Source organism: Trachurus japonicus, chromosome 16, assembly GCF_045865225.1.
Source record: "Trachurus japonicus isolate A0001 chromosome 16, Traja_1.0".
NCBI classification, from domain to species: Eukaryota; Metazoa; Chordata; class Actinopteri; order Carangiformes; family Carangidae; genus Trachurus; species Trachurus japonicus.
The window spans coordinates 3,681,333-3,694,473 of record NC_140922.1 but is presented as its reverse complement, the minus strand read 5'-3'; the positions used below and the strand labels follow the sequence as shown (position 1 = coordinate 3,694,473).

The 13,141-nt window shown below is 40.5% G+C and overlaps 1 protein-coding gene across 1 annotated transcript; it reads right to left on the bottom strand.

Moving 5' to 3' along the window:
• Positions 1 to 5,826: 5,826 nt before the first annotated feature.
• Positions 5,827 to 8,089, bottom strand: LOC146971442 (cortexin-3-like). Its single transcript, XM_085803464.1, has one exon. It carries the CDS (start codon positions 7,967 to 7,969, stop codon positions 7,718 to 7,720), a length of 252 nt encoding a protein of 83 aa, XP_085659590.1. The 5' UTR covers positions 7,970 to 8,089; the 3' UTR covers positions 5,827 to 7,717.
• Positions 8,090 to 13,141: the final 5,052 nt, after the last annotated feature.

Sequence of the window (13,141 nt, the reverse complement as noted above, 5' to 3'; positions counted from 1 at the left end):
TTAACAAGTGTGGGTAGCGTAGATTCATCCACATTAACGTAAGACTTTTTTATAACCAAATAAAAACTCCTCGTTGTCCCTTTAAAGAGTGAGTAATCATTATTTTCTGAAGACATTAACAGTTTCATAAAGCGGCACACACATATCACAATGAATTTATTATCCTGAAGACCACTACTGAAATACTACTACTACTTGGAAAAGTAGGATAAAAGAAAGCTATAGTTGACGGTGCCTCGTTTTATAGCTTGATAACAAGATAGGCACAGCCAACATTAGTGTATTTAAACTTATCATCCACAGCAGGTCACAACTTGTCCACAAGAGCGTTTTGGAGTTGTTGGATTATGTATTTGATGAGTTTGTTGAGGGAAACCAAGAAATTCCATTATCCTCAATAGCATAGCTCTGAGCAGCTCGCGGCTCTGCTCTGCCATTCTAAAAACAGCTTGCACCGACAATTAAAGGTAACAAACCTACTCCTAAGACTATAATTTGCCAACTTGATCAAATGTTGAACTATCCCTTTAAATAGTTTTACTTCTGGAATTTCAATAATATGCCCTTTTCAGTGTCCGCTTTGTATGGTATGTTCATTTATAAAATAATTGCAACCCTTACTAATGACTGCATTTAAATTTTCCAGTTTCTTTTTCTACTGCAGTGGGTGGAAGCATTTATCCTCCAGCTGCTCTAGCAAAGCTCTCCACTGGTCACCAGTAATGACTGTCATTATACTGGGCAGCTCCCAGTGGCCAATAGTTGGACACTGGTGAAAAATACCGTAACACTCAGCTCCCTGTTAGTAAAACCCTTGAAATGTGGACACGAAATAGCTCAGTGGGAGTGAGCGCTGTGTTCGACGTGATGTGTGTTCCTGAACAGCTGCCTTCCTCTGATGTGCTTTGAGGACTAAAGCAGATTGTGGCTGACATGAATCTGACAGACCAGCTCCAGACGTGGGAGACAGGACGACATTGGCCCTGTTTTTATCCTGCACACACAGGCTGCACAACAGATCTCCATTTCTACCCTTAAAAGCTCTCCATGGTCTAAGTTCTTGCTATGTTATGGAGCTTTGAAGGCTGTATGAGTACTCACATAGCTTGTAATCACCTGGCAGAGCCCCTCAGGCACTCCCAGAGAGGCCGGGAGTGACAAAACCTCATCTGACAGGGCCCCGAGGCTCAAAACGATTTGCCTGAGGAGAAGGATCCTTAAATCTGTAACATCATTAGAAACACATCAGCAGTCGTGGCCTGATTTTAGTATTAAAAAAGACAGCCTTACACAATCAATGACAAATACTGACACTAACATCATTTAGCATTGTACCAACTAGGCAGTCAGTGTCAACATGGCTATAGAGATGGCAGCAGTAGTCCACCACCTACTCGTTTCACTTTGTTCAGACATTCATATTCCCAAGAGATTACTGACCTTTATAATAATACATTTTATTTAGAGGCGCCTTTTATGGTAGCCAGGCTAGCGCCGCCTACTGGTTCCGGCTAATTTCATTTGCCTCAACCATGTAGTCAGGAAATTAGTAACATGTTTTTGTTTGCTTCGTCCGCTCTGGTGGACGGACCAATCAGCGAACAGATGGGGAACTGAAGGCGAAGCCGTTGAACTCAAGCGCTCAAGCTAACCTATGAGCTTAACCGGTGTATAGCACATGTGACCACCAAGCAGCAGCGATTAGTTGAAGCAAACGTAAGCAACCGCCTCCCGGAAGCAAACGAATCCCTATGGCTCGTGTTCAGACGCTATATGAAATGTAATGAAATAAGCGGCTGATGCATCAGGCTACTTTTATGGCACTCAAGGTCACCTGAAACAATAAAAAAAAGGCTTTATAAAAAAATTGGAGTTATGATTTAGTACTGACCAGTGTTGTATGTGTTTTATAGTTATTAGTTACTAGTTACTATCCCCAAAAAGTCATTTAGTAAATGAATTACTAAAAGTAGGCTAATTACCAGGAAAAGTAACTATTGTTTTACTTTTTTATAAAATGCTCAAATATGTCAAAGTACTTGGACTTGCCCCCCCAACCTCCTAAACATAACCCTAACCTTTGGCAGTTATGCAATTCTTGCAATGCAAATTCCAGATTAATGTTTTTTTTCCATCTAGTTGATGGACTGAAAAGAAATGTGCGTACAGTATAAAGTAGGACAGGTGTAGCCTATTATTTTGTGACAGGACTTCTTGAGTCAAGTAACAGCGAGTAACGGCACATTTTATTGTCAGTAACGGTAACGGCATTATAACAGGGAAACAGTTACTTTTGTGATTACTCATTACTGAAAAAAGCAGCGCCGTTAGAAATGGTTATTCCCAATTTCCCATCACTGGTACTGACTGTGTCTTGAGCTCCATCTGAACATTAACATTTGTTGTTTTGAGTGACATGTCTCAACTACTATGTCATCCATCACTGGCCAAAATGTAGATTTGTTGATTTATTGAATTATGACCAACTAATAAAGACCAAATATCAGCTAATGAAAGATATCACCACCATATCGGAACATGCTAAACTAAGATGGTGACAACGTAAATAATATCGACACACAATTTCCCGGAAGTTGGTGCTGGGAATGACGTCACATTCAAGTTCACTGTGTTCTAGTCACCTTTCAGGACATACACTGTTGTTATCCTTTTGTTAGCTATTGTTAGCATCATAACAAATAGGCTACCAGCCAACAAAACGCTGCATAATGCTGCGTTCACATGGAGTCACACAACAGACAGCATGCCGGACTCCATGTTAGTGGACGAGAGAACGACGGTAAAACTTAGGGGAGCATGGCAAAAAATACCGTGGACGGTAACGGCAAAGGGCAATGCCGTCCCGAGTTAAAATATTTTAACTTTTGCCATCTGCCACGACGGTATCCTCATTGTGCCGTGCCGTCCGACAGTTTGTTTGTTTTTACCGCTCTGTCCAGCGGCATTTGCCGTTTAGGCCTACCGTCTGCCGTTTGCCGGACTCCATGTGAACGTAGCATAATAGTTACATGTGATAGCAACATAACAGCATGTCCAGGGGTTAGAAGTTGCACAACAGGCTACTGTTGGTACAACCAATTTCATGATAACAATAAGAAGATAAGAGTTCGATACATTGACTGTTGATACGTTGATGATGCACAGAAACGCCATCTTGGATTGCAACCTTGAGGTTACTTCCGCTGAGTTTCAGAGTTGGAATTCCAACATTCGGGGGGGATTTCTGAAAACTGAGCTGAAAATCCGACTTCCAAGTTGTAATGAAACATCAGTCCTGCTGTTGAAAGAATGTTACTGAGACCTTTAGCTCGGAGCACTGCTGTGTAGAAAGCAGTAAACCTTTTAGCCTTGTTATTCAATCTTTTTGCCTTTTCTTTCTTTTTTGGGGGGATTTACCTATCATTCACTGCTAACCCATCTGCTTTTTCTGTTTGTTTTTCACCAGTGAAGAGCTGCACCAGGAGGGCAAGACAGGTACACAACCCCTCACTGGCTTCTCAGAGTTCTGGACCAAAGTGGAAACACTCCAACTCAGGCTTGTCCTGTTTTTGGTTCAGTCTAAGTCAAGTAAAGAGAAATCAATACGTCAATATAAAGTGTTTTATACTGCAACATTTGTGTGGGTGTTGATAGTGTGACATACCATTGATTAGCACTGATGTCTTATTTTATTGAGGTTAAATGATAATTACATAGCCTATCTTTCAGTGCAATTAATCATTTTACTGTGTAGTCTATAAAAAAACTAAACAAACAAAATAACAGCCTAAGGCGATCTCTTCAAATTTGTTTGTTTTTTATCCAACAAATCCAAAATTGTTCATTTTGCAAAGACATCAACTAAAGAGGCAAATAATCACATCTAAAAAGCTGCAGCTTCTTGATGAATCACTTGAATGATTCAGTTTGAATTATTGTTGATTTTAAAGTTCAATCAAAATTCTGTTAATTGCCTTGTTTGTCAAAGCACTTCACTTAATCATGCTCAGGGCCTCTCTGGGTATTATGTGCACCAGTACAAGACAGAGGGTACATGTCTGAAAGGTTCAGGTGCTTCTTTTTTCTTTGGCGCCAATATTCCCTGAAGCTTCACACCATTCATCAGTGGGATAGGTGACTATTGTCTGCTCTAAACGTCACCAGCTCTTGGGAATAAAAAGAAATCACTGTGAAAATCAATTATGCAATATCAATACTCCGTTATGTCGCCTTGCACAGCTATTCACATTCACGGGATGGGGTGTGTGTGTGTGTGTGTGTGGGGGTGGGGGGGGGTGGGGGGGTGCAGTCCCTTCCAACCTGTTCAGAGACCATTAAATTAACTGGAGGCTGAATAGTGAAATGGGGCGCTTGGGAAAGAATAAATTCAGCGTAAGGCATCTGAGTGTGCATACCAGCGAATGAGAATAATTCAATTATCAGTGGCTTTCTTTAATATGAGTCATGTTGCATAAAGCATGACTGTGATATTGATCCACAATGCTTAATGTTCCCTGCCGCTGCTACTTGCTGTGTAAGGGCGTGTTTAGATTGGATTATAATCTTTGTTTGGCATGAGCTAATGAGATTTCAGAAACAGAAAATGAAGGCTTTCGTTCCAAAGTGATTTTTTTCTTCTTCTATTCTGGGTATCACTCAAAATAATCAGGATTTCAAAGCCCCTGGGTGTTACACACGGAAAAAAAAAAAAAAAAAAAAACTTGTTTTTGCAGGAACAGAGGTTTTAGGAGGACTGATACCCTTTTTCATATCAGATTAATTTGTGTGAGCAGGTGTTTTGAAATGATAAATATTCATAATATCATTACGCCTCAGATGTGTTTTCTACACCCCAGCAGATTGTCTCTACTACTTACAGCTGCTTGTGTAACAAACTGGCTTCGTCCTCCTGCCAGCATGCATTGTGTGAGAGCAGGTCTCGGTGTGAACAAATGATTCATGTTTTAGTTCTGCTTCCACATTGCAACCACAATGAACCCAGGATGGCATTTACTTCAATAGTTTGACTTTATGTATATAAAAAAGAAACTAAAGCAAAAACAAACGAACAGTGAAAAATGGGCTTCAGTAAAGACGTAGGTTGTCTCTTACATAATAATCCAAAAAGCTCAGACTGTACATTTCTCCTCTGTGGGATCAGCCTGCATTTAAAATTCTGATCCGCTCCAGCTCCCCTGCCCTCCTGAAGAATAAAAAAAAATTTAAAAAAATAAAAATAGTGGATGTGTGATATCAGCAGAATTATTAAGTAACACACAACAGAGGCGCACATTCGCTCAGAAAAAAAAGTCGATTTATCCAGGATGAGGAAGACGTGAGGATGCAGTTTTTCTTTTAGGGAGGTGTGCAGCAGATGATTGCATATCAACATATTCAGTGTTGCTGTCAGGGAGAGGAGGATTGTTATTCTGCGTGGTGTCCTGGAGGGTCTCGACTCAAAGAGCGGCCTGGGCCTAGAGCCTGGAGACTGGCGTATGTGTGTGTGTGTGTGTGTGTGTGTGTGTGGCGTCTGTGTGTGTGAGAGTGTTTTGCCAGACAAAGTGTCTGGGTTCATAGAAAACCAATCGAGACACCTGCTGGCTACCACTGCCAGCTGCTGATAAAATGGGAAAAAGAATGTGTCGGGCCTCTGGGGCATATGGCCGCCTTGAAAAGGGCAGGGTGGTAGAAGAAGGGGTTTCTTCATTTATTATTTTTTCTCTCTTTTTCCTATTTGTCCTTAACACCTGCCTCTTTTACTGCCTCGCGAATGAACCTAATGAAATCAAACACATTAAAAAAAAAAAGGCAGTTGCTCACTGTGATCGTTTTTATTACAAAAAAGGAACAGCGGCTCCAGGCGGAAAACAGATTAAAACAAAAAAAATGGCTCCAGTAGAGACAGGAAATAGCTGCTTGAGCAACTGACCCACAGCTACAACATCAGGATTGAAGCACTTCACCATTTATCATGCACGGAGAGGGGATACTCTGCGAGAAATACATGCGGAAAGGAAACCAAACAAAACCAAAAAAAAAAAAAAAACAAAGGAAAAAAAACAAAGCACATCACCTCAGCACAACGTCGCAACATCTGCGATAGGGAAGGAGAAGGCCACAGCAGATCACAAGAACATCACATGTTGTCAGAAGGGTCACAGTTCGCTTCCTGTACGAGCAGGAAAGAGATCAGGGAACATGTTTTTTTCTCTCTTTTCTTTATTATTATTATTATTATTTTTTAACTTTTCAGCGAGTTATATGACATCACCGTGAAGTACAAAGACACCGTCGCATCAGCGAAGTCGGGGGATCTCCGCCCCCCGGTGTCTCTGCTACCTACGATACTGTAAACAATCTACACTATAAGGCGCACAGTTGAAAAGTTGCCCAACGAAAGAGCCACAACATCAGTTCATAAAGGGTTTGATGTGAAAATGGGTCGTCGTCATCTTCATCACCAACTCTCTGCAGATCTGGCATACCAACTGTCAATATACCAACTGCAGGCAGTAAAATGCTGTTTAAGTTTTCTTTAAATGGGCACTACACACACACACTTTAAAAAACCAAAAGAGCTCTACATTTAAAGACAAAAATATGAACCCATTTTCTTTCTTTTTCCTAAAACATCAATTTAAACTTCTTCTTTTTTTCAAATTAGGCACAAGGTACAGCACAGTAAACTTTTTTTTTTCTTCAATACCTCTTTTGGTTGCTGACATCTAAAAACGTGGACACTGACAGCCCCTCCATGTGACCACCGGAAGGACAAATAGTTTTTTAAATCGCACACACAGAACAGTTACAGTTACTCGCTGCTGGCATCCATCCGTCCAAACCCGTTCCGAGACATTAAAGGGAGAACTTTTCCACCGCGGTTTCTTTCCTCGCGTTTACTTAACCTGCTTTTGTGACCTCTATACCAGCCGTTTTCCACGGTCTTACCAATATACGTAACAACCACCACAGAATATCTTACAGAGACATAAGGCATGAAACTCCTCTTCGCCCGAATCACATCAGTCATTAAAGTCTTGGGGGACCTCTCGCATCAATCCACAAATGAAGACAAAATATGTTTTTTCGAAACAAAAAAAAACAAAAAAACAAAACAACAGTTTTCACTTCAAATGTTTTTTTTTCTCCGTTAACTATTTTAAACACTGATTGTCTACATTATTAATACAAATCTAAAGACGTAAACATGATAAGATGTAAACACTGTTATTATCCAACTGGTTTGGATCCTAAAAGGATAATCGACCCTGTGTGAGATGTGAGAAAAGTTACTATCACACATGAGATGGAGGAGGAACGAGGTAGTCCGGAGGATAGAGCTGATGGCGGGGGGGTTGGGGGGAGTTATGGGTGAACCTTAAGTGGCTCTGGTGCGTTGCTCAGACTGACGGTCATGGTGATTGTTTGATTGGTAATCTTCGTAGCATTGTTCTGGTTTGTCTGGTTATAATTGAGATTTTCGGATGTGGCAGGGAGAAGCTGTTGAACTCTGGTTGGTGCTCATTTCAACGACGATCTGCCGTCGAAACGCCCTTTTTTTTTTTTTTTTTTTCAGTCCGAACTCTCAGGGAGATTTCCTGAAAGCTGTTTTCCCGGCGAATGGGCGGTCATTTGTTCTCAGGGGGCCAAAGTTCTCTTTAGACATGAAATCTGTCTGTTTGATTTAACGCTTCTAATTGGCGCGCCTCCGGGGGAGTCAGACGATGCGGTAATCAAACGTGTCCTTCTCGGTGTGGTCAGTCCAGTTGGACGAGGGCATGCTGCGGTAGGGGTCCAGCAGGATGCGGAAGCAGCGCACGATGAGCAGGGCCAGGAAGATGAAGAGCAGCAGCACGAAGACGAAGGCGGCCTTCTGCTCCAGCGTCAGGTAGGAAGGCACGTGATGGCCGCCGCCTGACGAGGACAGCGTGCTGCTGAAGAGGCCCTCGGCCATCCTGGGCACATCCATGCTTGATCGTCTCGGCTCCAGCTCTTTGTCGGTTGCTGAAAGATTTGAGGTGAAGATGGTGCTCGGCGGACTCGACCTGTGAGAGAATCCAAACACACGGATTATAGATCACGTCCTTCGAGGTGTGACAGATGGAACAGCAAACCAATATATCAGCTTAACGTGATGGCAGAAACAGACAAAGTCTCAAACTGACAACAAACCCAAAACAAAATGTGTCTGAGGCCAGGGAAAGCGCAGCTCACAGCCCAGTTTATTTTTGGAGCTGCAGGCGAAAAGCCCACTGTGTGAGTAAAGAAGGCTCCTGGGACTCCTTTGGCCCTGAGTTTCAGCAGTTTGGGGGTTTCAAATTGGCACTTTGGAGTTTTAGTCATATCACATTTATTGGAGGCAACGCTGCTCTGGAGGTAGATATGTCACAGGCTTTATTAAACTACAGCCTGCTATTCTGAGAACAAACAACCCCGTGTCGTATGAGTAATATTAACATTGAACCAATCGGCTGCGGCAATTCATTTTCCATCTCACACATTGTCATGCATGAAGAGATAGGGCCTATTTCTCTTCTCTGACAGGGGTTCATGAATAAAGCATGAACTCAAACAGGTAGAGGAGACACTGGTCCTGCTTTATTACCTAAGCTTTAGCTGATTTGGTACAAATTCTTAAATTAGTCCTTAAGAAAGAGGCTGTTGCTTATTGTAATCCAGTCCCATAAAAAAAAAAAAAATCAATTGACTGTATTGTGTTCGTTCTTACAACCTGATATAGGCTAATTTATTTATTATAGTATTTATGAAGGATCTAATTATTTCAAGTGTTTATTTGTTTATTTATAGGATTCCCATTAGCTGGGGTCCCCAATGCAATTTTAAAAGAACATACAGTAGCACATACTCACATTCATCGCTGTTACAGTAACACCTCATACACAAACAGCAAACAGTCTAGTCTAAAATATATTATTAGGTACAAAGAATACATCATACATCACATTACAGTACCACAACAGTTGTACTGTACACAAATAAATTCCTATAATAAATTATTATACATTATATATTTCTTACTCATTGAATTGTACTTTTTTTTAAAAATAGTCTTTTACTACCTTTTTAAAAATGTGTTTTGAGTTAATATTTTTTGATATTATTAGGTAATGTGTTCCATCCTATAATGGCTCTGTATATTACAGTATGTTTTAAAAAGTTTGTTCTAGGTTTAGGTGCCAGTAAATGATCATATCTTGATTGTCTGGTTGCATATTTATTGACATTTCTGGTGAACACTATCTGATCTAAGAAATATTGTGCTTTTTTACTGTTTATCAAATTCCTCATGAAAGTTAGGAGACTTAATTTTAGTCTGTCTTCAACCAGAAGCCATGATAAATTGTGATGCATTTTTAAGATATTTGCATGCAGTGAACAATTGAGAGCAATCCTAGCTGCTTTGTTCTGTGCAATTTGAAGTTTTCTAATATCGTTGGTGGCTGCAGATGACCAAATAATTGGGCAGATAATAATAATAATATGATAAGAAGATTCATTGTGGTTTTGGTGTGGTCTACCATCTCCTCTCTCAGGCTTTTCTCTGGAGAAAAGAGGAGGCTCTGCGTCTCTCTTCTGATTGGCTACATTTTTGAGTGATCCAATAAAAATGGAGCAGATTTCAGGTAAATCAAATTCTGCAAATATTGGATCATGATCACAAAACACATGCACATTTACCTTACTATATTGGTCCTTTAAAAAGACTAAAATGAGCCACATTGTTGCTCTCGCTAACAGGTTCCTTAATCACCATGAACACACAGTAGTTTATTTTGACTCACTCCTGCACACACTCACTGCTCTGCTGCTGAACATAGTCCCTGACAAATTCACTGATTAGCTCTGTTTAGGAAAGAATCTGTTTTAGAAAACTGAGTCTGCACAGGATGCATAGGGAACAGATAGAAACCATTGGAAGTCAGAAAATATTGATTATTGAAAGTTTTAACATAATGTTGGCTTTCGGTCTTTTCATGTGATTTGTTGGCAATAAAAATGTAAAATGTCACACAACCAACCTAGTATAGAAAATAAACTAAGAGTCAGAGGAGGAGCTGGGTGGCATCAACAGCTCTTCCCAGCAGGTTAACCCATCATGAAATGTATATTGTATTTACCACTGGTTGTGTTATGGCTTACTGTAAATTCTTTATGGGAAAGAAAATCCCTTTTCCCTTTAAATCCAACACGCTGGCTCCACTTCACAGCTCATACCATGCAGGCTTAAGTTTCCAGTTTCATTTCAAATGTAAGATTAGTTGACAGGTTGGTTACAGTACATTAATTAGATTAATTTAGGATTAGGTAACAGTAGGTTAGGCTAGTTTGTTCATCAGCCTGAGTTTAACCATGAGCATGTGATGCACAGAGCTGAGGGGAAACAGCAGCTCGCAGCACTCTGCGTGCATCATTTGATCTGGAAAAGAAGAAAGGCGCTGAATTTGTCTGTTCCATAAAGACGGCTGGAGTTAAATTCATCAATCCAAAAACAGCCGGCGGGACTATTCGCCATTTGATGTTGTTTCTCCTGCTGAGCAAATTCTCACTGAGTGTTTGCTGCAAACCATTCTCCGAATTCGTCTTCTCTTTACACTACAGGGGCGCCCCAGACAAAATCATTCTCATTAAACCTTTGATATCAGAGTCTGCTCAGACATTTTGTGGGTGCTGAACTTAAAGGGAAAAGTTTCTCTTGTGGTGCTCCCGTTGCTTTGCCAACTTAAAAGCTGAGTTTTCTGCTCATGGTTACATCATTACAACAAAATCTACAGCACAAGCAACGTAAGCAGAACCATACGTTTCCTATACGCTCCAAAACCTTTTGTCTGGTGCCATCCACTTTTCCCCAAAGTTTTTTTTTAAACACTAAAAATGATCCAGTGATTCACAAACTAAGCCAAAATTAGACAAATGTTAAAATTTGCATAAATTTGTGATGCAGAACCATTTCTCTGCTCATCTGTTAATCTTCTCGTGGCGCCTCAGATTTACTTTTGTGGCCCTGTTGGGAACCATCTGAATCAGGGTAATAACTGGTCCAATTCACAATAATGAGGAATTAAAGTTGATAAAAGGTCCCTACTGTGATAAAGACCAAACATTTGATATTTGGTTCAAAAAGACAAACATATTAGATTATAGCTATAAAAGATATAGCAGTTGAACAAATGACAAACGAATTTAGCGTCACTTATGATGGTAAATTGTGTTGGATTTGCCAAATGTGGTACTATAAGCACTACAGAAAAAAACATATAATTGAATAATTGGTAACATTAGTGTTCAGTGATTTGGTCCAACAGACAGCAATTTAAACTGTACTCTCATCCCACGTTTATTTCATTTAGTGGATTAAATTAGAAAAAGTTATCTCTAATTATCACAGAAAGGAAACAATTAAAGGAGCTCTAGTAGCAACAGATCAGTGAGCCAATCAGGAGAGAGAAGGCTCTGATCCTCACCTCTGAGTAACTGAATACAAATACGACAAGTTTCGGGAAATAAACAAGTCAAGACAAAACCAAATCATACAAGTGTTAAATGGTGGGTCGAGGTGGGTGGGGCTAGCTGACTGCTTTGTTGTGACATCACAAAGTTATAGGAAGAGCTATGGTTTAGATTCTCAATACTGGCTGTGTGCATTTCTCTGTGGACTGAGGCTTTGATACTTCCACTGTATTAATATAGAACCTAAAGCTGCTTTATAATCACACTACACATGGACATCTACCTTTACACTGTATGGAGCTTTAACACAAACATCTACCTTTATACTGTGTGGAGCTTTAATACAAACATCTACCTTTATACCGTGTGGAGCTTTAATACAAACATCTACCTTTATACCGTGTGGAGCTTTAATACAAACATCTACCTTTATACCGTGTGGAGCTTTAATACAAACATCTACCTTTACACTGTGTGGAGCTTTAATACAAACATCTACCTTTATACTGTGTGGAGCTTTAATACAAACATCTACCTTTATACTGTATGGAGGCTCAAGTAGAGCTGTAGTATGTATTACATGTTACATAGGTTTTGAGTTTGTGTTGGTTGTGTATGTGTATCGAGTGTCATACTGTATGAATGATATTGTGTATGCGTATTGATGTATATGTTGTATTATTGTCGATGGGAACCCCAGGTAGAGCAGCTACTGTTAGAATACAACAAGGATCTCAAACAATTGAATAAATAAAAGATGATTGGTTGACTTCTAGTTCTGCTTGTTGCAATGGACTCCCCTGTAGCCGCGCTGCTGCGTCACTACATCTCAGTAGTTCAGTCACATGTAGAACCAGACAGGAAACACAGCCAAGACTATGAAAATAAACCCCAGGCCATGTAGCACAGCCCCAGCTTCAGCTCCCCAGCTGAACAACTTTGCTTGAATCAGCCCCACCCACTCATTTTCAGATCAATCAGACTGTTATCAGATTATCAGCCGCCTCTAAGAAATGTATGCATAAGTCAAACTAGAATCTTTTCTGGGTTTTGTTCCTTCGGTTACGCTTCTGTAAGCGTGAAGAACCTTCATAGAGACTGACAATCACTTGGGAGGGGTTGCTGGACGTGTTATGAGACAGCTCCGAGTGACAAGACAGGCTGAGGAGCTCTGCCTCTCTCTGCCTCCAAAATAAAAAAAAATAAAAAAAAATAAGAAAGATCTCTGTAGGCAACTCTCAGGAGGGAGAGAGACACAGACAGAGAGCGAGGGAGGGAGCAGCCTTCAGCCCTGCCTCGCTGATCAGCGGCCTGTAATCCATCACACTTAAAACTCAAAAATGATATTTCACAGCAGTGATTCATTGCCCTCGCTGTGAAAAAACGATAAGGAACAGGACTGTTTTTCTTTGTCCGCTGGTTTTCCATCAGCGTTTACTGTCAAATCGTAATCGTCTTGTCTTCTTGTCCTCCAATGACACAGTGAGGTTACAGAGTATTAGCACTTTGGGCCAGAAACCACTGTGCTATTTGTTATGTAATGCACTTCAAAAAGACTCCCCAACATTAACATCAGCAGCAGCCAGCTCCATGACTAAGTGTTCACAGTATGGATCTCGTCTTGACAGTCACACCTCAACATTTAAGCCTCCTTAGACAACTTCAGAGAAAG

Bases quoted from the DNA above. Each gene is read 5' to 3' on its own strand.
- LOC146971442 (XM_085803464.1), bottom strand. From the start codon at position 7,969: ATGGATGTGCCCAGGATGGCCGAGGGCCTCTTCAGCAGCACGCTGTCC.